Raw genomic sequence first — 27,527 nt, forward strand, 5'->3', positions numbered from 1 at the left:
ACAAATGTGTTGTTAATGACACATATGTTGTTAATCCATTACATAATTGTGTTTCTGAAACATTGAATTTACTTCACTATGCCAAAAAGGTCCTTTACCGAAGACAGGTGGGTCAGAGTAGTCCAATCAGCTCATCAGGTTTGAGATATTTAGAACCCAAAGACATTCTGATGATATACACTTCTCTTTTACATAGCTTGGTGGCACCAGAGTTCAGAATTCTCCTCTCTTCTCCTCTGCTCTCTCCGTGGCATCTCTTTAGCACAGCGCTGTCAAACCACATAACCGTACACTTCTTCACTTGTTGAATAAATTAGCTCAATCTGAAGGAGGGCCGTCCATAGCAATAGAGAGGTGTCGGGTTTCACTCCGTGCAAGGAGAGGCAGCAGCGGCAGTAGCTCTGCAACTAGATGCTCCAGTAACTGTTAGTGTGGATGCTGTCCCGATTCCGAGAAGTTGATAACGTTCCGACTACACAATTGAAACCAAAGAAAGGAAACGTTCGCGGAAGAAGTTTTTTTGAATTGCATAGCCCTCGTCACCTGTACCTGATAGGGGACAGAAGCAATCACAAGACGAGGTTGCTGGAGGGAAAACGCATTCACCATCCAAAAGGATACTTTCTATAGGATACCGCTTTGTCTTTCTGAAATGGATATAATTTAGTGGGTTTTTAAAACTTTAATTTAGATTTGTAATCTATCTGTTTTACTCCACAAGGGATTCGTTTGAAGAAGCGACCGTTAATAGTTGGGATATTTGCTAACAGACGTGCGCTCAGAGGCAGAGAAGAAGCAGATGAATGTAAGTCCCTGTTGCGGTGTTTTGCTACTGTCAAATGTCTGTCTCACCTCGCTAGCTGAAGACAACGTGGTAATAATTATACATCGTTGAGATACATTGTTGCGATACGTTCATACATTGTTATACATTGCACTAGTTGCATGGACGTTTTATTAGGCTAAAGCTTGAGAGAATCTTAGCATGGTTGTCATGTCCAGAATAGAGACTATTTTCAAGCTTGGATGCTTTTAAAGCTGAATATTTTATTTTGTCTTGTTCTTTTTCTTCTTTTTAATACACTTTTTTTTAAACTTAAACTCTTTTGGGTCCAAAGTACAAAAATACGTTTTGTAGAATTGACTCCAGGAAATTAGTTTAAACATGGTATTTGACGCTGATATGTTACACAGTTATCACATTTACTCTCAATTTAATTTTTACACTTCAATTGATGTATATTTGAGAAGTCAGCAGGACCTATGGACAGGACAGCTGTCAGTGATATTTAGGTCTTGTCACATGATGTATAGGCTGATGATTATCCCGACTGGTGAAACTGCTATCGACAGGCAGGCAGAACGGTGGAACCGCTGCCTGAATAGTGATTCTCATTCTAACCCAAACCATCTGGTCCTGACAGAGTGCTCTCCTCTCCGCTGCTCGCTGCTCTCTAACTCTGTGATTTTGCTTCCCTCTGTGGGGGCAAGCACTTATTTCAGACGGCATAACACTAGGCTACTGCTGCCAACTCTCCACGAGGGGGGGGCTTTTTCTTGAGAAAAAAAATGCATGTGTGGGCTATTTAACAATAGGCCCTACATTATATTGCATTGTATGCGAGAAAAGAGAACACGAGGGCAATGTCTCCCTACCGTAGACTGTAGGATCTATAGCTCTAGCTTAGATCCTAAACTGTAGGTTATCCTATTTCAACATTTTGAACTTTAAAAAAAACTTTCCTAGCAAAAACGAATTGTGTAACAAAGAATCGACACATCGATAGAACTATATATTTCTAGCTGCCCTTGCTTTGCCAGTTAATATCATTTAAGACATTTTAAAGAAGGCAGAGTCACACAACCACACACCACTAATATGATTATAAAAAAACACATCAAACCTTTAAAGCAATTGGTCATGGTTTTCCGAAATGATTGAGAAAGTAATATTATGTTTTAGATTATAATTCAAATCTGTGGTAGGCTACCCGTCATGGTCTACTGTTTTGGAGCACATTTTCATTGGCAATGTCACCATAACCAACAGCATCAATCTCAAACAATTAGTTTAATAATACTCTCTCCACCAGTCAAATAATTAACTAGGGTGTCACTCCACTGTATTTGGTGTCCTTCCCAAATGGCACCCTTTTCCCTATATAGTGCACTTTATAGGGCTCTGGTCAAAAGTAGGCTAGTGCACTATATAGGGAACAGGGTGCCATTGGGTCGTTTTTTCTTTCCCCTCTCTCTACAAAACATTCCTCTCAAATGGTTTTATCCATGGAATTCTATTGTTGGCTGGGGTGTAATGCTGTGCCATTGTGACATAATTCAGTGTTCGTCCTGTACTATATACTGACAGTCAGAAGGTTGTAGTAGGTCATATGCATTAGTGTCAACAAGGCTCTGTTCATTAGGGTGTGAAGTGAATCACTGTGTTCCTTGCAATCCTTTCACAAATGTCTAATTCATTCATTTGAACTCAATTGGGTTCCGTTTGCACTTGAAATGGCACCCTATTCCTTTTATAGTGCATTACTTTTGACCAGAGCCCATAGGTCTCATCTCATAGGCTCATAGCCCATATTCTCTGACCATAAGGCTCTGGTCTAAAGTAATGCACTCGATATGGGGAATAAGGTACCCTTCCGGACTCAGCCTCTATCTGTTAGTATGCTGGTTTCCATGGTGCTCCAGAGACATCCTCCTTCTCTATTGTCCTGGAGCACTGTCTGTAAGACCAGTATGCTGACGTTCCTCCCTTTTTCTCTCTCTCCCCACCCATTCATCAGTTAAAACACTATGTTGGGGGTTTCCCTCCTGGCTGTCAGTGTTGTGTTAAAGCACCCTGCAAGACGTTGTGTACCTATGTCACATCGTATCCATTTTGAAGGGAGAGCCAAGGAAGGTTCCTGGTCCTCATCGATAATAATAATAGTTAAGGTAACAATGACAGTCATTAGCCCCCGCTGGAGAGGAATGCCAAATATATCTCCTATCAGTGAAGCCCCATGTGAGATAGATAGCTCATTGTATCATTTGGTGTTTTCTTATAGAAACAGAGGGCATGCCAAAAGCTAGCTCACTGAGCTAAAGCCTACAGGATCTTTGGAGTAGAGGTCGACCGATTATGATTTTTCAACGCCGATACCGATTATTGGAGAACCAAAAAAGCAGATACCGATTAATCGATTTAAAAAAATATTTATTTTAATTTTATTTTGTAATAATGACAATTACAACAATACTGAATGAACACTTATTTTAACTTAATATAATACATCAATAAAATCAATTTAGCCTCAAATAAATAATGAAACATGTTCAATTTGGTTTAAATAATGCAAAAACAAAGTGTTGGAGAAGAAAGTACAAGTGCAATATGTGCCATGTAAGAAAGCTAACGTTTAAGTTCCTTGTTCAGAACATGAGAACATGTGAAAGCTGGTGGTTCCTTTTAACATGAGTCTTCAATATTCCCAGGTAAGAAGTTTTAGGTTGTAGTTATTATAGGAATTATAGGACTATTTCCCTCTATACCATTTGTATTTCATTAACCTTTAACTATTGGATGTTCTTATAGGCACTTTAGTATTGCCAGTGTAACAGTATAGCTTCCGTCCCTCTCCTCGCTCCTCCCTGGGCTCGAACCAGCAACAAAACGACAACAGCCACCATCGAAGCAGCGTTACCCATGCAGAGCAAGGGGAACAACTACTAGAAGGATCAGAGCGAGTGACGTTTGAAACACTATTAGCGCGCGCTAACTAGCTAGCCATTTCACTTCGGTTACACCAGCCTCATCTCGGGAGTTGATAGGCTTGAAGTCATAAACAGCGCAATGCTTGACGCACAACGAAGAGCTGCTGGCAAAACGCACGAAAGTGCTGTTTGAATGAATGTTTTTACACGCCTGCTTCTCCCTACCACCGCTCACCGCTCAGTCAGATACTCAGTTAGATACTTGATACTTGTATGCCTGTATGCTCAGTCAGATTATATGCAACGCAGGACACGCTACATAATATCTAGTAATATCATCAACCATGTGTAGTTAACTAGTGATTATGATTGATTGTTTTTTATAAGATACATGTAATGCTAGCTAGCAACTTACTATGGCTTACTGCATTCGCGTAACAGGCAGTCAGTCTCCTTGTGGAGTGCAACGAGAGAGAGGCAAGTCGTTGTTGCGTTGGACTTGTTAACAGTAAAATTGGATACCCCGAGCTGACAAGCTGAAAATCTGTCGTTCTGCCCCTGAACGAGGCAGTTTACCCACCGTTCCTAGGCTGTCATTGAAAATAAGAATGTGTTCTTAACTGACTTGCCTAGTTAAATAAAGGTATAAAAAAAAATATATATATATATATATTTTTTTTTAATCGGCAAGTTGGCGCCCAAAAATACCGATTTCTAATTGTTATGAAAAAAAAAACTTGAAATCGGCCCCAATTAATCGGCCATTCCGATTAATCAGTCGACCTCTAATTTGGAGGCATGAGTGCTAGGTGTATTTTCTAAGAGTACCTTGATGATGAGCCATTCATTTCCTGAATATGATTTTGCAAGCAGCCATTGGTTACATCTGTGATCCAATCACAGGAGACTAAAGCCAAGGAAAGAGTTGTGTTAATGCCAATCACAGTAGAGTGGCTGGACTGAGGAGAAAAACTATACAGTTTACAAAGAAAACACTGATGGAAATTATGCAGAATTGTTGGAGGAAACCGCAGACGAAATCCTCGGAAGGGCTTTTATGACAATCCAATGATTATGTCATCAGTCAAGTCCCAGAAGATCCATGATGAGGTAATTATTTGACTCTATTTGCAGTGTGCCTGGGGTGATGATGAGGATGAAGGGTTTATAACATACTGTATGGAGGGGAGTGAACACAACAGCATACCAGAGCCAAGACTTTCTGATTGATTTCCTGGTTGTTGTTTTTGACAGCCGTAACAGAGAATTATATATTAACATCGTATGAAGGCTAACTACAGTAATAACAGAGGTATGCAGCTACATTGTACATTGAAAGTGTCCAACTCAGTCTTTGATGGTCATATCTACTTGGCAGTCTCTAGTCTTGGTCTGACATAGCAAAGCCAATCAATTATGGATGTTCTGGTTGTTTTTGTCAGGATTGTTGTAACAACACAGCCAGAAAACGTTCCTCTAAGACTGACCAGGCAGGCCCTAGATTGCATCCCAAATGGCACATAGGTCCCGGTCAAAAGTAATGTACTAGATAGGGAATTGGTGCCATTTGGGACGCAGACCTTGTCTTGGCTCCTGGTACTGTTTGTCATAGTTTTACTGGCCCCTGGTGTAACAGAGCATCTGCTCAATAGACGAGTTGGCCAGTGTAGCCTTTGAGTCTCTGGACTGGCTTTCCCATCATGGACTAGGGTTGAGGGGTGTGTACAGTACAAACACACGCACGCTAGTGGTTTCAGGAGACTCTACCTACCTACAGTACCTACAGCTAGGTGTTTATAAGCCCATCATCGTCAGTGTTTCAGACACTTAGATTGAAGTTAAGACTAGACAATGATTTCACAAGGCATGATCTGCTTAGCATGTGTCTGTTATGATAGTAGGACGCAAAACGTCTGTTAGTATGAACTATGAATGGTTGGTGGTAAGTTCATCTTTAGAACATCTACCTCTCCCAATGTCAGCAAAACAAAGGAGTTGATGTTGACTTCAGGAAGCAGAGGAGGTAACATGCTCCGATTCACATCAATGGGACTGCAGTAGAGAGAGTCACACGTTTTAAGTTCCTCTGTATCCACATCACAGAGGACTTGTCATGGACCAACATCACCAACACCATCTTGTCAAGAGGGCGCAAAGCATCTCTGCTTCCTAAGGCTGCTGAAGAAATTTGGCATGCTCCCTTGGTCTAGCGACAGCGCCCTGACCGGTTGTATCACGGCCTGGTACGGGAATCGCTCCTTCCATGACCTCAAGGCCCTCCAGCAGGTGGTGAAGACAGCCCAGTACATCACTGGGACCATGCTCCCACCCATCCAGCAAATCTATTTGAAACGGTGCCTGAGGAAGACCCACAGCATCATCAAGGAATCCACACACCCTAGCCACGAGCTGTTCACTCCCTTACTGTTGGGCAGACTGTATCGGATCATGAGGTCTGATACCAACAGGCTCAGAGACAGTTTCAATCTGCAAGCCATCAGACTGCTGAACACTTGAACGGGACTGACCACCTGCTCTGATTCTCCACACCTTAGAACACATGCACTCACTCATGCACACACCCACACAGACAAACACACACAGACACATACACTCATGCTACACACATTACAACTCCCGCTACCAGACTATTATTATACTGCTTGGTTATTACACTGGCCTCCATCCCCCTTCCCCCAAAACACAATATTGGACTATAAATAGTGTATTATACATATACTAAAATGTTTATTCTATTCTACTGAGCCATTTTACTTTACGTTTGTATTCTTATCTTTTATTATTTATTGTTGTTGCATTGTCAAGAAGGAACCTGCAAGTAAGCATTTCATTGGACGGTGTATACCACGTGTATCCTGTACATATGATTAATACAACTTGAAACTGAAACTGAAAAGATGCTAGAAGATGTCACAACAGATGTCACAACAGATAACTTCGGGTCAGTTGCATTGGTCATCAGTTAGTATGACACAGTCTATTACTGTAGTATAAATTGCACAGTTTATATTTGATGACGAGATTAGTTCGTCTTGTGATTGTGTTAACATCTTGGTTTTGCCTGTAGCTTTAGTTCTAAGGCACTCACAGTGAAAATCTTTGCAGTTCTGGAAACGTCAGAGTGTCTTCTTACCAAAACTATCAATTCCAAGCATAGTCGAGCATCTTTTCGTGACAAAATATTGCGCTTAAAACGGGCACGTCTTTTTATCCAAAAATGAAATACTGCCCCTAGAGTCTTAACAGGTTAAAATGATAAACCTGGATTAGCTAACACAACGTGTCATTGGAACACAGGAGTGATGGTTGCTGATAACGGGCCTCCTTACGGCTATGTAGATATTCCATTAAAAAACAGCCGTTTCCAGATACAATAGTCATTCCTATTTGGCAACAAAGCATCCTTTACTCATACTGCCAAACATACCCTTGTAAAACTGACCATCCTACCGATCCTCGACTTCGGGGGTGTCATTTACAAAATAGCCTCCAATACCCTACTCAATAAATTGGATGCAGTCTATCACAGTGCCATTCGTTTTGTCACCAAAGCCCCATATACTACCCACCACTGCGACCTGTACGCTCTTGTTGGCTGGCTCTTGCTTCATACTCGTCGCCCAACCCACTGGCTCCAGGTCATCAACAAGACCCTGCTAGGTAAAGTCCCCCCTAATCTCAGCTCTCTGGTCACCCCCAAAACCAATTCTTCCTTTGGCCGCCTCTCCTTCCAGTTCTCTGCTGCCAATGTCTGGAACGAACTACAAAAATCTCTGAAACTGGAAACACTTATCTCCCTCACTAGCTTTAAGCACCAGCTGTCAGAGCAGCTCACAGATAACTGCACCTGTACATGGCCCATCTATAATTTATCCCAAACAGCTACCTCTTCCCCTACTGTATTTATTTATTTTGCTCCTTTGCACCCAATTATTTCTATCTCTACTTTGCACATTCTTCCACTGCAAGTCTACCTTTCCAGTGTTTTAGTTGCTATATTGTATTTACTTTGCCACCATGGCCTTTTTTCTGCCTTTACCTCCCTTATCTCACCTCATTTGCTCACATTGTATATATACTTATTTTCCTACTGTATTATTGACTGTATGTTTGTTTTACTCCATGTGTAGTTGTTGTATGTGTCGAATTGCTTTGCTTTATCTTGGCCAGGTCGCAACTCTACGCAGACGACACCATTGTATACACTTTCGGCCCGTCATTGGACACTGTGCTATCTAACCTCCAATCGAGCTTCAATGCCATACAACACTCCTTCCGTGGCCTCCAACTGCTCTTAAACGCTAGTAAAACCAAATGCATGCTTTTCAACCGATCGCTGCCTGCACCCGCATGCCCGACTAGCATCACCACACTGGATGGCTCCGACCTTGAATATGTGGACACCTATAAGTACCTAGGTGTCTGGCTAGACTGCAAACTCTCTTTCCAGACCCATATCAAACATCTCCAATCGAAAATCAAATCAAGAATCGGCTTTCTATTCCGCAACAAAGCCTCCTTCACTCACGCTGCCAAGCTTACCCTAGTAAAACTGACTATCCTACCGATCCTCGACTTCGGCGACGTCATCTACAAAATTGCTTCCAACACTCTACTCAGCAAACTGGATGCAGTTTATCACAGTGCCATCCGTTTTGTCACTAAAGCACCTTATACTACCCACCACTGCGACTTGTATGCTCTAGTCGGCTGGCCCTCGCTACATATTCGTCGCCAGACCCACTGGCTTCAGGTCATCTACAAGGCCATGCTAGGCAAAGCTCCGCCTTATCTCAGCTCACTGGTCACGATGGCAACACCCATCCGTAGCACGCGCTCCAGCAGGTGTATCTCATTGATCATCCCTAAAGCCAACACCTCATTCGGCCGCCTTTCGTTCCAGTACTCTGCTGCCTGTGACTGGAACGAATTGCAAAAATCGCTGAAGTTGGAGACTTTTATCTCCCTCACCAACTTCAAACATCAGCTAGCTGAGCAGCTAACCGATCGCTGCAGCTGTACATAATCTATTGGTAAATAGCACACCCATTTTCACCTACCTCATCCCCACAGTTTTTATTTATTTACTTTTCTGCTCTTTTGCACACCAATATCTCTACCTGTACATGATCATTTATCACTCCAGTGTTAATCTGCAATATTGTAATTATTCGCCTACCTCCTCATGCCTTTTGCACACATTGTATATAGACTCCCCTTTTTTGCTCTGTGTTATTGACTTGTTAATTGTTTACTCCATGTGTAACTCTGTGTTGTCTGTTCACACTGCTATGCTTTATCTTGGCCAGGTCGCAGTTGCAAATGAGAACCTGTTCTCAACTAGCCTACCTGGTTAAATAAAGGTGAAATAAAAAATAAAAATAAAATAAAATAAAATAAAATAAAAAACTGTAAATGAAACTTGTTCTCAACGTGCCTACCTGGTTAAATAAAGGTGAAATAAAATAAATAAATACAATTTCTGATCAAATTGATGTTATTTTAATGGACAAAAAAATGTGCTTTTCTTTCAAAAACAAGAACATTTCTAAGTGACCCCAAACTTTTGAACAGTAGTGTAGGTAGTCAATTTATGTGAAGTCTAAAGCAAGCTTGCTACTAACGGCACAGTAGGCCTTTGTAGGGTTGACATGTGAGTCATTCATCTGAAAACAAAACCATAGAAGTTGACCTCTACTCTCAGCTGTATGTGGTCAGGAGCCTCCAGCTCCTCTTTCTGATAACGGTGCCCATGTGTTTCTAATCATTGCAACCGCCCCAATACAGCCACGCCCACAGCAATATCAAATCTGATAGGATCATGTTCAAAGGCCTGAAGAGGAGCGTATGCTTTTTTCTGTTCGCTCGCACAGCGTCTTACACAAACACCTTAACCAACAAATACCGTAGGCAGATCCGTCTGATTCGGTCTCCGTTCATGTGGGAAAGAGATGATCTTGCTTTTCCTGGACGTGTGTGTGTGTGTGTGTGTGTGTGTGTGTGTGTGTGTGTGTGTGTGTGTGTGTGTGTGTGTGTGTGTGTGTGTGTGTGTGTGTGTGTGTGTGTGTGTGTGTGTGTGTGTGTGTGTGTGTGTGTGTGTGTGTGTGTGTGTGTGAACGGAGGCGCCGTGTGTTTTCTGTGTTTTCCCAATGCTCTGTGTGTTTGTAATGGCCAGGGGAGGGAGTGCATGGACAGCCAGGGAACACACAGAGCACACATCAGAGCTCTGTGATGGGGATGGCTTTGCCTGGCCCCTTGACCTGCCCCTTGCCATGGCCCCTTGACCTTCCCCTTGCCATGGCCCCTTGACCTTCCCCTTGCCATGGCCCCTTGACCTGCCCCTTGACCTGCCCCTTGCCATGGCCCCTTGACCTTCCCCTTGCCATGGCCCCTTGACCTTCCCCTTGCCATGGCCCCTTGACCTGCACCTTAACCTGCCCCTTGCCATGGCCCCTTGACCTTCCCCTTGCCATGGCCCCTTGACCTGCCCCTTGCCATGGCCCCTTGACCTGCCCCTTGCCATGGCCCCTTGACCTTCCCCTTGCCATGGCCCCTTGACCTTCCCCTTGCCATGGCCCCTTGACCTGCCCCTTGCCATGGCCCTTTGACCTGCCCCTTGCCATGGCCCCTTGACCTGCCCCTTAACCTGCTCCTAGCCATGGCCCCTTGACCTGCCCCTTTCCATGGCCCCTTGACCTTCCCTTTGCCATGGCCCCTTGACCTGCCCCTTAACCTGCCTCTTTCCCTGGGACCTTGACCTGCTATTTTCCCTGGCCCCTTGCCATGCATGGCCCCTTGACCCGCCCCTTCCCTGGCCCCTTAACCTGCCCCTTTCCCTGGCCCCTTAACCTGCCCCTTTCCCTGGTCCTTTGACCTGCCCCTTGACCTGCACCTTTCCTGTTCCCTTGAACTGCCCCTGTGGAAGAACTTTGTCTGCTGCCCAAATTGCACCCTATTTGTTTTATACTAGTGCACTACTTTTGGTCAGAAATAGTGCACTATAAAGGGAATAAGGTGCCATTTGGGACACATCGCTGACTCTCTGGTCTCCATTGCCACAGTATGCAGAAATGTGGCACCTTCGAATGTGGCTCCAGACAGCTCTGTTTCAGCCGGGCCTCAATATACAGTATTCAGATTGTTTGTGTAGTTTTACTTCATGCATGTCATGTTAATATCCATTCAGTCCGGATTAACAGTTCACTCTGTGGTTTCCTTTGTGGAGAGACTCTGGCGCCCCAATTTGCCCCATGCTCCCCTCCCAGCCAAACACTCGGCTCTTCAAGGCTCATAAGTTTTATTGGAATTAGCTGGTGTCTTGACATGGAATTTGAAGATCATTTTCAGGATTTGCGATCATACAGTCCTGGCTGGTGACTAGCTTTGATTATTCTGTGTCGGCATCCCAAATGGCACCCTATTGCATATAGTGTATCCCAAATGGCACCCTATTGCCTACTGTATATGGTGCACTACTTTGACCAGAGCCCAATCAGCCCTAGTCAAACGTGTAGGGAATAGGGTGCCATTTGGAACACTACAGCTGGTGTCTTGACATGGAATTTGAAGATCATTTTCAGGATTTGCGATCATACAGTCCTGGCTGGTGACTAGCTTTGATTATTCTGTGTCGGCATCCCAAATGGCACCCTATTGCATATAGTGTATTCCAAATGGCACCCTATTGCCTACTGTATATGGTGCACTACTTTGACCAGAGCCCAATCAGCCCTAGTCAAACGTGTAGGGAATAGGGTGCCATTTGGAACACTACCCTGAGTGTGAAAGCTACACTGAGTTTAGACATTCTGAAAAAGCACGGTTCAGAAACAGACATGTACTTAGTTGGAACAAATTGTTTTGAAGAGATACGGGGATAATCGGGGGAATATCTTTGGACTTGTGCTTTGTCTAGCTTTACTTTTGTCTTATCAAACATCTGTTATGAGGTTCGAGTTAAATAGGATTAAGATTTACAAGATTAAATTAAGTTCTTATACTGTATGAGTCTCAATGAGAATGTTATTCCCAAGCACTGCTTTACTTCTGCTAAATATTTCACTTTCCTCTTCTCTCCTATGAATTATTCACAAAACTATGAACAAATGTTGTATTTACAGAGATAAGCCTGTATCATATCTCAGTTATCTCTGTTATGTGATTGCAGCATTGAGAGACTTGATCAGTAATAATTGCATGTTCTTACACTTGGAACAATTGGACGCCTCTCAAGTCGTTGTCTGTTCGCACATTCTTACACTGACACCCCAACACACACGCACACACACACGCACACACACACACACGCACACACACTACCTATATTTACAGTACTGTACATAGCTACGTCAATTACCTTGCACCCCTGCACATCGACTCTGTTTTTGTACCCTTTATTTTTACTCGCTATTCACTGTGTATTTATTCCTTGTGTCACTATTCAAATGTTTTATTTAAATGTTGATCTTATCTTTAACTCTTCATTGTTTGAAAAGTAAGTAAGCGTTTCACTGTTAGTCTATACCTAATATTTGATTTGAAATAGCACCCTGTTCCCTAAATAGTGTACTACTTTTGACCAGGGCACATAAGGTTCCCCATAGGGCTCTTGTCAAAAGTAGTGCACTATTTAGGGAATAGGATGCCATGTGGGACACAATCGTGGTTCAGGAGATGAAACAGGCTGGTAGTAGATGGACCATCTGGGATTGTTTCATCTGTGGGCAGCGCTGCTGTTTACTCTGTTTGACAGTGGCCTTTATTTCAGATTGTTTAGCTCTGAACTCTGGCACCCTTCTGTGACGTGGAGGCTCAGGCTAATGGAGGACGGCAGCAGCGTTTGTTTAGACAGATTATGTGTCTCAGATCTGCTTCCCAAATATCACCCTATTCCCTATTTAGTGCACTACTTTTGACCAGGGCTCGCCTATCTATAGAATAGTGTGCTATTTGGGACGCAGACAGAATGTGACCACTCTCCCACTGAAGGACTGCGGCACAGTAAAGACTCATTCTACTTTCAGCGATGTGAAATCAATTGGTGCAAACAGGTTAATAACAGGTTAATAACACTTAAAGGTTATTTAAAAAACCTGCTTTTATTTTTTAAATGAGGCGTGTTTTCCATTCACAGTGCAGTCCAGAGCAGATATTGCGGCAGTTAACAAAGTGTCCATATTTTATTTAGCCTTGAACTGGGCCATTTTCTATAATTAGGGGCCACATGTGTGTGTATGTGTGCGCGTGTGTGCATGTGTGTGTGTGTGTGTGTGTGTGTGTGTGTGTGTGTTTGTGCATGCGCTCGGTAAGTGTGTTGCTTTGCTGTGAGATTAGACAGCAACAATTGAGGATCACCTGCAAAAACAGGTGGTCATTATATCTGACATATATCTGAGTATATGTCAGAGCTATAGTAACAGCAAGGTCTGAGCAGCTAACTTCCCACAATTCTACACATTTTGCCATGGGGCAAAGACAAACATTTGCAATTGTATAACTAATCATGCTTTTCTACACATTTTGCCATGAGGCTGAGAGAATGCTATTCTAGGGGCAGTAGGTAGCCTAGTGGTTAGTGTGTTGGGCCTGTAACTGAAAGGTTGCTAGATCAAATCCCCAAGCTGACATGGTAAAAATCTGTTCTTCTGCCCCTGAACAAAGCAGTTAACCTGCTGTTCCTAGGCCGTCACTATAAATAAGAATTTGTTCTTAACTGACTAACCTGGTTAAATAAAATAAAAACATTCTGAGAAGAATCCAAGTGTTACCTAAAAAGCAGTTTCCATAGATAGAGGACTCAACTTTATATCTGTGCCATTATAGCATCTGTGACAGCATTGGCAGCGCCATTGCTTTAAAATGGCGCTGACCATGCTAAAATTGCCTTTAGGTCACTAGAGGACTCTATCATTCTCTATGGCAGCTTCCTTGGTTGAGGAGACTGAGCATCCTAAAAGGACCTGACCTGTCCTCTCATTTAAACCCATGCATCACCTAAACAGGTACATTCTCAATACAGTGATTTGCAATGGCAATAGTATGGCACTCGTTTTACATAATAATGGGCTGTAACGTAATCTGATTACATTCTGTTACTTTTAGATTACTTTCCCCTTAAGTGTCATTAGAAGACAACAAAAATGTATGTTACCAGTTGAATGACATCTATTGCAGGATAAATCAATGTTAAAGTTTACATAGCTGGCCATATACAGATGTAAAATGTTATTTTATGAGTTGTTTATGTAAGCTTCTTCTAACCCATCGCTTTCTACTACATATAATAATACGATTAAATTCTATCTTTACATTAAAAAACAAAGTCTGTCAGAATTCCAGTCATTCCAATAAATGTTATACCCCTTGATCTTCAAGAATAGGACCTGGAAATATGGAAGTATAGGTTAGCCAAATTGTTTTACCTGAGTATAACCCCGAAACTAAGGATTTATTAGCCAGCCCTACTCTGTTGTTTATGATTTTGTTGTCCATAATGACTGATTGGGCTCATTGATTTGAGTTGAAAATAATGGTCTCTGACTGGAACAAACTTAAACTTGCACCTTTTTTCAATGCTGATTTGAAGAAATGCTGTCAATGCTCTCATTGAGAAAACAGAAGTGTCAAAGATTTTTTTTCACAAACATCCTGTCTGAATTTAAAAGTAATCGTCGAAGTAATCATCTATTTGTTCAAAAGTATCTGTAATCTGATTGCAATATTTTGGCTGGTAACGTAATGGATTACAGTTGCCATTTTTGGGGGTAATCCCCTTACATGTAACAGATTACATGTAATCTGTTACTCCCCAACCCTGCTAACGAGAGTGGCACAACCTAAAGCTGTAGGAAACCAGTTCAGCAGCTGTGGTGAGTAGGCCTAGAGAAGTTGGTGATACCAAACAAAAGAAATACAAACACTAAACATTTCTAAATAAATAAAATGAAAACCAGACTCTTGCTTTTGTGTTCTTATATAATACAAAGCATAATGTTTCAATGAATATCAGGTTAGGAAATGTTGGTAGGCTACCAACAAATCTGATCATTTGTGCGGGGAAACTGAAGAGAAACGTCCCCACCTGGGAATAGCTCTCAGGCACATCATCACACTCGTTAATAAGTAATACCCAGTGATATACATTACTACATCAGAGGTAACGTTTTATAAAGTTTGGAGTAGCTAAATGTTGTTGGTGTAAGATAAGAGGCTTTAGCTAGAGGTTGATGAATGTAGGCTTTTATTCCTGCATGGTGCTTGATGCGGCATCCAACTACTTCCTGCTAGGGATTTCGTGGGTGATTTGATTAGAGTAGGCCTAATTCCTCCAGAGTAAACATCTCCTGTGGTTCTGTTTAGCATATATGCCTACTAAGACCCAGAGACTGTAGTAAAGCAGCAACCAGAAAAGTAAAGCCCTGTTAGAGAGAAAAACAGTGTGCGTTCCAAATGACACACTTATTCCCTACATAGTACACTACTTTTGACCAGAGCCCTATGCACTATATTGGGAATAGGTCTGGTCAAAAGTATTGCAGGGTATAGGGAATATAGTGCTAATACTTAGCCAGGACATTACATTACATTACATTTAAGGACCTGCTGCCACGCTTGGCTCAGTTGAGGGGATTTAAAGAGACCTGGGTTAAAACAAGCCTGACCATGTAAAACTGTAAACAAACTGAAACAGCACATGAAGTATCAACATTAGTAGGGTTCTTGGGCAAAGTTCACACACACACACACACACACACACACACACACACACACACACACACACACACACACACACACACACACACACACACACACACACACACACACACACACACACACACACACACACACACTAATGCTATTAGACATGATATGAGTATTGAGTCAGTGTTTTGTTAAATTGGTTGGTTTGAAAGAACATACAGTGCCTTCGGAGAGTATTCAGATCCTTGAACTTTTTCCACATTTTTGTTAAGTTACAGCCTTATTCTAAAATGGATTACATCAGGGTTTTTTCTCTCATCAATCTAGACACAATACCCAATAATGACAAAGCAAAAACTGTTTTTTATGTTTTGTAAATGTATATAAAACATAATGAAATATCACATTTGCATAAATCTTCAGACCCTTTACTCAATACTTTGTTGAAGCACCTTTGGCAGCGATTACAGCCTCTAGTCTTCTTGGGTATGACGCTACAAGCTTGGCACACCTGTATTTGGGGAGTTTCTCCTATTATTCTCTGCAGATCCTCAAGCTCTGTCAGGTTGGATGGGAAGTGTTGCTGCACAGCTATTGTCAGGTCTCTCCAGAGATGTTTGATCAGGTTCAAGTCTGGGCTCTGGCTGGGCCACTTAAGGACATTCAGGGATTTGCCCCGAAGCCAATCTTGCGTTGTCTTGGCTGTGTGCTGTCGTGTCTTTACTATCATTAACTGAAGACTGATAGTTTTTATCAAAGATTCTCTGTAATTAGTTATTACGCGATTAGACTGATTAATCATGAAACCGTAATTACTAGGAAGTCGGGGCACCAAGGAAAAATATTCAGATTACAAAGTTATAATTTCCTAAAATAACTTTTCAGATATTTTACCTGATCAATTAGTCTTCGAATGAATGAATTATTTACTTTACCTCACGTTAGTCTCATTCCAAACGTCGTAAATTGTATGAGTCATCCATACATCAATTGTCTGAAATCATTTATTTATTACTAACCAAGTCATTCACAGAAATGCATAAACAAACAAACAAGGTAAATGTGGTTACATGAAATGATAGGAGAATGTGCCCTTGTGGGCTAAACCGGCATGGCGGCTTGTTAGACAAAAGGGGAGTGGGGGTCGACTAAGAAGCCATTACAGAGTTAATAATCATAACAATTGAAATGCTATTCCTTTGCACATGAACGCTCACTCATTCGGGAACAATTGCAATCAATATATATATTGTGTCGTCTTGATCGTTTTGTTTCTTTTGTAGAATTGTCCGTCTCGCTCCCTCTCTCGGTTGTGGTTAGAGGGGATTGTTCAGAGTGACATTCGTTATAGAATGTATGTTTCGGCGGTTGTCGTTCTTCGCGTTCAATGATACCGAATTCCTAGCTGCAGAATGGTAATTAATATCAAAGACTTGTTCTTATTCTGTCGGTATTGATAGTCTAAGAGTTTAACCACGTGGTATGGTTAAAAGATTCAGCAATGGTCTACAACCTTTGTCCTCCTAATGGAGAAAAACATGATCTGCAACCTTTAGCCATCTCGTAATTGAGGCAAGCTCGGTCTGCTGATCGAAAACCCGAGTGGGGTTTTTATTCGGAATGGCAGAAAAGGGCTGTCCCAGGATGTCTGACCCTAACTGGGCTCAGGGGCGGTCCAGGATGTCTGACCCTAACTGGGCTCAGGGGCAGCCCTCTGATTTAGTTCAAATCCAATTCCCTTTTTGAGTTTTCCTTCATTAAACAGTCCAAAATCACATTGTAAAATTGTGTAAACAGTATCATACTCACTCATTCATCTTATACAACAATTAGATGTAATCCTCATATCTGAGGCTATTATATAAACATCGTTATGGTAATGTGGCCACACCATCTCCCATGAGCTTCCCCAAGTTGTAACAAACGGACCAGTTCGTAGCTGGATTCTTCACCGGTCTTTTATACTTTCTCCATGAAATTTGTTCGTACCTCAAGTTCTGTGAGGTGGAAGGATTTCCTTTGTTCTCCATGAAAATCTACTCTCTCTATACTATGTGTCCATGAGGACATTCTCAGGAATTTAAGACCTCTCTGACCACATCAACCTCGTTGAAGAAGGCAAGGGGGAGGCAGGGAGAGGGGGATGGGCTTGCTACACCCAAAGAGGCCAACGTCATGACAGTGCTTAGGGTCTTTGTACTGTTGGAAGGTGAACCTTCGCCCCAGTCTGAGGTCCTGAGAGGTTTTCATCAAGGATCTCTCTGTACTTTGCCCCGCCCATCTTTCCCTCGATCCTGACTAGTCTCCCAGTCCCCGTCGCTGAAAACATCCACAGAGAAACTGGAGCTCTGTCAGAGTGACCATCGGGTTCTTGTTCATCTTCCTGACCAAGGTACTTCTCCCCCGATTGCACAGTTTGGCCGAGGGGACAGATCTAGGAAGACTATTGGTGGTTCCAAACTTCTTCCATTTAAGAATGATGGAGGTCACTGTGTTCTTGGGGACCTTCAATGCTGCAGAAATATTTTGGTACCCTTCTCCAGATCTGTGCCTTGACACAATCCTGTCTCGGAGCTCTACGGACAATTCCTTCGACCTCGTGGCTTGGTTTTTGCTCTGACATGCACTGTCAACAGTGGGCGCTTATATACACAGGTGTGTGTCTTTCCAAATCATGTACAATCAATTGAATTTACCACAGGTGGACTCCAATCAAGTTGTAGAAACATCTCAAAGATGATCAATGGAAAGAGGATGCACCTGAGCTCCATTTCAAGTCTCATAGCAAAGATTGATGAGGATTTGTATTTATTTAATTCATTTTAGAATGTGTTTTTATTTATTTTTTATTTTACCTTTATTGAACTTGGCAAGTCAGTTAAGAACAAATTCTTATTTACAATGATGGCCTACCCCGACCAAACCCTAACCCGGACGACGCTAGGTAAATTGTGTGCCCTATGGGACTCCCAATCACTGCCGGTTGTGATACAGCCTGGAATCTAACCAGGGTCTGTAGTTACGCCTCTAGCATTGAGATTCAGTACCTTAGACCGCTGTGCCACTTGGGAGCACCAGAATAAGGCTGTAAGAAAATGTGAAAAAAGTCAAGGGGTATTTTTCTTAGGTAGGTCTCAAATGGCACCCTATTTCCTACATAGTGCAGTTTTTTTGACCAGGTGGTGTACACTATATAGGGAATAGTTTGCTATTTGGGACACAACCTTAGTGATAAAGATGAAAGGGGGCCACTTTTAACTCTGGCTCTCTGTGTGCTTTGCTTGCCAACCTCTGTATTAGACCATCAACATCTTTATTACTGTACTCTGAAGTCGTGTGGTGCCAGACAGACTTCTCTTTCCCCAAGGCTCAGGCCTGTATTTCTTTCCTCCCATAAGGCTCCTAGCTGGCTCCTATCTGGCCTGTATTCTGGATTCCCCTTTGGCGTGTTTCAAAGCCCCTGGCAGCAGCATAGCTACGCTGTTCCCCCTCTGCTCTCTCCCTCTGCTCTCCAGACTACAGGGAGGGAGAAACATCTTTGATCAGCTAGGTAGCTCTCTGTTTGTCTAGCTAGCAGCTAGTAGAACCCAAACCCCTTATCCCTGCCAGTCAGCCAGTGGGGGAAACCGTAAGGGTTTTCCACATACCGTTATATATTTAATTGAGCATTTAGTAGAAGAATAAGGAACATTGTTAGAGCTATAAAGCCATAGTACTATGCTGAGTTAGTGTGTCGTTTGTGACTTTATGTTGGGCTTAATCTGGCATCATACAGTTAGAGCTTTGGTAGAGCTGCCGGACCCAGGCTGGTGGCTGGGCCTGCTAGATCTATTAGGCTGCAGCAGAGTGGTCCTCCAGCTGCAACACACACACACACACACACACACACACACACACACACACACACACACACACACACACACACACACACACACACACACACACACACACACACACACACACACACACACACACACACACACACACACACACACACACACCAAGACCAGAGCCTGCATTAGTTCTGCCGTGGCATTCAAAGATGCCTGCCTCCTTAAAAGTCATAATTTGTGCCTTTGAAAAAACACCTAGAAGTCCTGCCTCAGCTTTGCTATAAAGTAAATCATTATTGCTTGAAAGTACTTCCTTGTTGGCAGCACAATGGGAATCTCTGTGGACTTGAATTGTACCTAATATATGGAGCAACTCCAGACTCTGCTATTAGTGGAGAATTAGTAGTGAAAGCTTTTAAAATCCTGGCCAACTGACATCGCTGTACCCCATTGTTGAGCTTCAGCTCTACGGTCTAAACCATTACGATTAGGTCTCTGGTCATAGTGCACCATGCAGGGAATAGGGTACCATTTGGGATGGAACATAAGCAACAGATACAGTGTTCGGATCCATGTTGTAAACTGCTTCACTGTCTTAGGAAGCACTCAACTAGATTAAATGACAAGCCATGCAGAGATAAAGGAATGTAAAGCAAAGGGTTCAGCATGTCAAATTCAATATCTTAGCCACAGAAAAAGGGGAAATAAACAGAACGCTACAACTTCATAACTCTGCTGTCTACACACAAAAACTGTCACTAAAGAATGCTCTGACTTTAGGTTTTCACCACAGAACTAGAATGAGTTCTGTTTTTATTTCATTCCAATTCCATGGTTTTCTTCTATCTTTAGTGTGTACTGTGTTTTTGTATGATGGCTCACAATCACGACTGGCAGAAAGTAGCCTTGGAATCCCATCTAGAGGAGGAACGCTTCCAGCACCCATGATTAGAAGCCAAGAGAGGGGAAAGAGGGAGGAGAGGAGAGGAGAGGGCAGACCGCAAGGAGCCCTACTGCTCTCCTCTTTCGCTCTCCACTCCTCTTGTTCTCCTCTCTCCTGCTCTGCACTGTTCCCTCGCTCACTCTGTCGCACTGTCACCACCACAGACCAGACGCACGCACGCACGCACGCACGCACACACACACACACACACACACACACACACACACACACACACACACACACACACACACACACACACACACACACACACACACACACACACACACACACACATGACACACAGATAGGCTACTCACACGCACGTGTGTGCAAAGACACGTATGCACACATTTGCATCCCACATGCATGCACAAATCCACTTTCCAACATACAGTCTCACATGCTCCTAGTCACTCACAGACACCTACATGTAGTACTGTATAGTCTGAAGCAAGGATATTTCCCTCAATGTTACAGTACTGCCACTAGGGGGAGTCTGGTCGGCCTCTACTAATATTCTTCTACAGTAAAAAAAACTTGATTCCTCACCATATAATACAACTCCTGTTTTCATGTTCAGAGGTTTCCCGGAGAACATTGAAGTTTATTTTATTTTTGAAGGACAAAATAAATTAGTTATGAATTTGATTTAGTTTAACAGGACCACTGACAACTAGAAATGATCCTATTGTTATGAGAAACAGACAATAATTACTTGTTTTCCCAGAGACACATTTATTGGTTTTGGACTATTCTGCAGACGGTGACAGTCAGCTCAGTCAGACAGCCCACATTGAATCATAGTGTCTCACAACAAATTACAAGTCATCAACAGTTGGGATATTTCCTGACAAAACTGTGTTATCTACAATGTGAAACAGTGTCGTCGTCCCAAATGGCACCCTATTCCCTATATGGGCCCATAGGGCTCTGGTCAAAAGTAGGACACTATGCAGGGAATAGGGTGCCATTTGGGACATAGCCGGTGTAATTGCTCCATTACACAGGATCTCTTCTTCAGTGTTGTAGAAATCGTCTTTTTGTGTGGCAATCCATATCATCCTTATTCTCACGGTTACACTTTGTGGTTGTTCAAATGTAGTGCTCTCTTGGCTATTATGTCTTAAATAATCAGAGAACTACAGAGAGAGTCAGGACATACTGTTAAGGATGTCCCCCTGAACAGTTCACTGTACTAGAAAAAGTTATTTCTGGCCCTTAGACCTCTGTTATGTATACATTAGAATATATCTGACAACTTTCCACAATTTCTAACTTCCACTTTTCCACCTTTTATGTCAAGAAATGCTCAGCTCAGAAAACAGAGTTTTGTCTCCTTTTCACCTTCCATGCATGTTTTCTTCCATACAGAGCCACCATTGAGTCTTGTAAAAGGTTAGACCCATCACAGAGACTAAGGCAATAGCAGAAAATGTGCTCTCAATATCCGCCAAATGTATGGATTTAGAATCACTTGTGCGTAGTGAAATATAGGTTACAGGAGCCAAGAAGACACTTTCACTTCTGACGTAATTACCTGATTTTCCAAAGGTGTAATTTATGAAAGGTGGCTGACGGACATTTCAGGAGTTTCATGAACCATTTTAAGGGCATATATCACAGGGAAATGGCAGGAGTTTTATGCTTTCAAAACACCACCTGTCTCCACTCAGCTTCCATTCTCCATTAAGACAGGGGAGTTTTACACCTCTAAAAACAAGTGGATAAAGTAGAGTGTTTTCTCTCTGTCGCTATAACACAGCTTTACATTTTCGGGCCCTGGTTTACTCTCCACACATTAAGCTGGGGAGGACATTCCTCAAGTTAACATCCCCATAGAAATATGGACTCAGGGACCACTCAATACTGTAAAGAGAGTTTCAAACACAGTCCCTCTATAAGAGCTCACACTCAGTCTGTCTATGAGTACTGGTCAACATTCTTGTAAATCCAGCAGTCTCGCCTTCTCCAGAATTGGTTTCATACAGGCAAACATATACCCTGGTTCAAGATGTGCATGTGCTTTAGCAAACTGTTTAAATACAGATGATACACACACACACACACACACACACACACACACACACACACACACACACACACACACACACACACACACACACACACACACACACACACACACACACACACACACACACACACACACACACACACACACACACACACACACACACACACACACACACACACACGCACAAACACAGAGTAGCTCTAGAGGGTAGTGTTACAGACCAGAGAGCCTGGCTGCATTTGGACCTGTCTCTCTGATTAGAACTGAATGTTGAGACCATAAACCGTCTCCCTCTGTCGTTCTAACGTACGCCTGCAGGAGATCTGGGTTCAAATACTATTAAAAATCATTTCAAATACTTTATCTTCACTTGATTAAGCTTGCCTGGCTTACTGGACCAATAGAATTGTACCATAACTGCAAACCATGCCCACCTGCTATTCAAGGCAGGCTCGATCAAACACTCAAAGTATTTGAAAGATTTTAATCCCTGTGGTTTGATCTGTGGTCTGGTCTGTGGTCTGGTTTGTGGACTGGTCTGTGGACTGGTCCGTTCTGGTCTGTGGTCTGTGGGCTGGTCTGTGGGCTGTTCTGTGGGCTGGTCTGTGGGCTGGTCTGTGGTCTGGTCTGTGGTCTGGTCTGTGGACTGGTCCGTTCTGGTCTGTGGTCTGGTCTGTGGGCTGGTCTGTGGGCTGTTCTGTGGGCTGTTCTGTGGGCTGTTCTGTGGTCTGGTCTGTAGGCTGGTCTGTAGGCCGGTCTGTGGTGTGGTCTGGTCTGTGGGCTAGTCTGTGGTCTGGACAGTTCTCTAGTAAAGGAAGGGTTCTCTGTTATGCCAAAGTAACAAGGTGTTGACTTATTAGGTGAGTGGAGGGAGGGGTTGAAAATGACATGATGCAAGTGATCTATTATATGCACTGTGGTTGGGATCACAGCCTGTAGAGCATATGGAGCATTAAGGCATTTTCCAGAATTGTTACACAGCTCACCAAATATACAGAAAGAGCCTGTCCCCTCCCTTTGTTAAGCCAATAAAAAGCACTCAGCTTTTGTTGCTGGATCAGGTTATAAGAGGAGCCAGGAATGTTTCCTGATTACATGACCTGACCGGGACAAACAGCCGAGAGATTTTCTTGGGCTGACTCCCAAATGGCACCTTATTTCCTACATAGTACACTACTGACTCTGGTCAAAAGAAGTGGACTATGTAGTGAATATGGTGCCAAATGGGATGTACACATTGTCAGGAAGTAACGATCAGTGCAGCACACTCTAACGTTTCCCATCTCTCTGTGTCCCTCTCAGGTTTAGGAAGAAGCCATCAGAATGAAGACCGAGGCCAAGGGTTTGGGGCGGTCTGTGTCGAGGGCGCTGCAGGATAAGGGCCGGTGGAGCCGAGGGGTCCTGCTGCTGGCCTACATCGTCCTGGAGCTGATCACCGTCCACTCCTCCACCGTCCTGGGTAACCTGGAGCTCCAGCTGGATGAGGAACAGCCAGCCGGGACCATCGTAGGGGACATCAGCGCTGGGTTACCGCCTGGCGTCACCGCAAGTCTTTACTTCATATCAGACCATGAGGGCACCGGGGTGGGGAGTGACCTGGACATAGATGAGAGCACGGGCATCATCAAGACAGCCAAGGTGTTGGACCATGAGCTGAGGGACCGGTACAACTTCATTGCCGTGACTATGACGGGCTTGACCATTGAAGTGACAATCACGGTGAATGACATCAATGACCACGCTCCCACGTTCCCCCGGAGGAGAGCGGCGTTCAAGATCCCGGAGATGACGGCGGTGGGAACCAGGTTCCCCCTAGAGCCGGCCGTGGATGGGGACAAGGGCCAACTGACTACCCAGGGATACCTCATCAAAGACGGGAACCCCGGCCAGGCTTTCCTCCTGGAGACCCGGAGAGGATCAAACCAGGTTCTCTATCTGGATCTGGTGGTCAACACTCTTCTGGACAGTGAGACCAGACTGTCTTATACTTTATCCCTGGAGGCGTTCGATGGAGGCTCCCCTAAGAGGACTGGTCAGATGGTGCTAGATGTGATGGTTCAGGATATCAACGACAACGCTCCAGTCTTCAACCAGAGTCGCTACCACGCCATTATCTCAGAGAATCTGCTGCCGGGTAGCAACATTCTCCAAGTCTTTGCCTCTGACGCTGACCAGGGAGACAACGGCCTTGTTCTCTATGAGATCAACCGCAGGCAGAGCGACCCAGAGCACTACTTCATAATTGACTCTCGTACGGGTGTCATCACGCTCAACAAGCCGCTGGACTTTGAGATGCGGAGGGTCCACGAGCTTGTGGTCCAGGCGAGGGATAACGCCACGCAGCCCGAGGTTACCAACGCCTTCGTCACAATCCACGTCCGGGACTACAATGACAACCAGCCCACCATGACTATCATCTTCCTCAGCGAAGACGGCTCCCCACAGATCTCCGAGGGCGCCCAGCCTGGCCAGTACGTCGCACGCATCTCCGTCACCGACCCGGACTATGGAGAATACGCCAATGTCAACGTCTCCTTGGAAGGAGGGGACGGGAAGTTTGCCCTGACCACCAAGGACAACATAATCTACCTGATGTGTGTGGACCAGATCCTGGACCGAGAGGAGAGGGACACATACGAACTCAGGGTGATGGCTACAGATGCAGGCACCCCTCCTCTCAGGGCTGAGTCCTCCTTTACGATACAAGTCACTGACGTTAACGACAACCCTCCTCTGTTTGATCAGCAGGAGTACAGGCAGGCAATACCTGAGGTGGTGTTCCCAGGGAGCTTCGTGTTGCAGGTCACGGCGAGAGACAATGACCAGGGGCCCAATGGAGACATCACATACAGCCTCCTCCAGGATGGCCAGGCTGGCCAGGATGAGAACCAGGCCCAGTGGTTCACCATCGACCCAGTAACAGGGATCATCACCACGCTCTCCCAGCTGGATTACGAGTCGCAGCCCAGGCCAAGTGTGACTGTGGTGGCTACAGACGGAGGGAGGCCTTCCCTGTCCTCCACAGCTCTGGTCCATGTGGTACTACAAGATATTAACGACAACGAACCTGTGTTCGGTAGCAACTTCTACAACGTATCCATCAAGGAGAACACGGCTGCTGGGTCCTGCATCCTACAGGTAGGACATTGTCTATTCTGTTTTTCTAGTCAACCTGTCGACAGGTGAATCTCCCATGCGAAAGTTTCAGAATTTTTAATTGCGACAACTAAAAGTCTTGAAAGCCTTATCACCTGCTTCTTGATCATGTGAAGTCCGATATCTATAACTTGTACGTATTCAAGCTGCTAGTTTTTTCGTATATGAGCTGGGAAATACCAAATGCCAAATGAAGACTATATTGGAAAGAGAACTACCCTTGAGGGTTGAGAGGGGTCTGAAGTTCTGAACTCATTTTTAAGGGAAATGGAGAGACCATTACCTAGAGGAGAAATATTACCCAGATAGAAAATCGTTTGGTGGATTTTGCTGAAGTATTGTCAGGCATTAAGTGTTAGTTTAATGTTCAATCTGTTTAGATTGGATTGTAGAGGATAAGAGAGTTTAGAGTGGAGAAAATGAAGTGAGGGAGTTTAGGTTGGAGAAAGGCTAAGGTTGTGTCCCAAATGGCACCCTATTCCCTATTTATAGTGCACTACATATAGTACCCTACATGGGTAATAGGGTGCGATTTTGAAACATACTAAGTGAGGCGTTTACCTGGTGTCTGCAGAGCTGGAGGATCTCTTCTCTTCTGGCTGTCCTCTCCTTCACCTCTCCAAGGTTTCCAAGGTAACTGAGACAGTGTAAAGCCCCTCTGACAGCTGAAGACAAAAGAGGTTTCCACTTTATTTACCTAATTCAGCTGCAGGAGGACAGGGTAGGGCTTCTTCTGACAAAAAGACATGTCACATGTCAAACCTCAACAAAAGACACCCCCCAAAAATGGGTATAGTAGACAAGAAAAGAAGCAAGCCATTGACAAACCACAGGTCCACCACATTCGCTACAGGGCCTCCAGGCCAGATCCCACTGCGGGGTCAAAACCGTAATTACGCCTCATTAAGAGGTATCGTTTTCTCAGGTTGTTGTTGCGTCTGTTATGAGAAAGAGACCATTCGTTTTTTTGTTTTCTGCTTTTTATCAGTCTGTTTCTTCCAGACTTCAAAGCTTCTACTGCTGCTGCAGCAATCAGACACTCTAACATACAGGAGGTCTGGGGGAGAGAGGGAACTGTTCATTTCATTCCTGTTTCACAAGCATCTGTGTGCCTGAGATGGGGTTGGGGCTGAGACGGCCAGGGTTTGGATGAGTTGGGGTTGGGTTTAAGAGAGAGGGGTTGGGGCTGAGACGGCCAGGGTTTGGATGAGTTGGGGTTGGGTTTAAGAGAGAGGGGCTGGGGCTGAGACGGCCAGGGTTTGGATAAGTTGGGGTTGGGTTTAAGAGAGAGGGGTTGGGGCTGAGACTGCCAGGGTTTGGATGAGTTGGGGTTGGGTTTAAGAGAGAGGACTTGGGGCTGAGACGGCCAGGGTTTGGATGAGTTGGGGTTGGGTTTAAGAGAGAGGGGCTGGGGCTGAGACGGCCAGGGTTTGGATGAGTTGGGGTTGGGTTTAAGAGAGAGGGGTTGGGGCTGAGACACCCAGGGTTTGGATGAGTTGGGGTTGGGTTTAAGAGAGAGGGGTTGGGGCTGAGACAGCCAGGGTTTGGATGAGTTGGAGGTGGGTTTAAGAGAGAGGGGTTGGGGCTGAGACGGCCAGGGTTTGGATGAGTTGGGGTTGGGTTTAAGAGAGAGGGCTTGGGGCTGAGACGGCCAGGGTTTGGATGAGTTGGGGTTGGGTTTAAGAGAGATGGTTGGGGCTGAGACGGCCAGGGTTTGGATGAGTTGGGGTTGGGTTTAAGAGAGAGGGGTTGGGGCTGAGACGGCCAGGGTTTGGATGAGTTGGGGTTGGGTTTAAGAGAGAGGGCTTGGGGCTGAGACGGCCAGGGTTTGGATGAGTTGGGGTTGGGTTTAAGAGAGAGGGCTTGGGGCTGAGACGGCCAGGGTTTGGATGAGTTGGGGTTGGGTTTAAGAGAGAGGGCTTGGGGCTGAGACGGCCAGGGTTTGGATGAGTTGGGGTTGGGTTTAAGAGAGAGGGCTTGGGGCTGAGACGGCCAGGGTTTGGATGAGTTGGGGTTGGGTTTAAGAGAGAGGGCTTGGGGCTGAGACGGCCAGGGTTTGGATGAGTTGGGGTTGGGTTTAAGAGAGAGGGCTTGGGGCTGAGACGGCCAGGGTTTGGAAGCTCTCCAATGGGCT

At 44.3% G+C, this 27,527-nt stretch overlaps 1 protein-coding gene across 1 annotated transcript in view; it reads left to right on the plus strand.

Moving 5' to 3' along the window:
- The first annotated feature begins 441 nt into the window (after positions 1-441).
- LOC123992814 (protocadherin-16-like) overlaps positions 442-27,527 on the plus strand; it is a 226,115-nt gene continuing 199,029 nt past the window's right edge. Inside the window, exons 1-2 of the mRNA XM_046294350.1 lie at positions 442-805; positions 23,540-25,375. Of these exons, the coding sequence (XP_046150306.1) occupies positions 23,561-25,375 (1,815 nt within the window). The 5' untranslated portion in view covers positions 442-805; positions 23,540-23,560. The remainder of the gene's footprint in view (positions 806-23,539; positions 25,376-27,527) is intronic.

The sequence above is a fragment of the Oncorhynchus gorbuscha genome, linkage group LG13 (assembly GCF_021184085.1).
Source record: "Oncorhynchus gorbuscha isolate QuinsamMale2020 ecotype Even-year linkage group LG13, OgorEven_v1.0, whole genome shotgun sequence".
NCBI classification, from domain to species: Eukaryota; Metazoa; Chordata; class Actinopteri; order Salmoniformes; family Salmonidae; genus Oncorhynchus; species Oncorhynchus gorbuscha.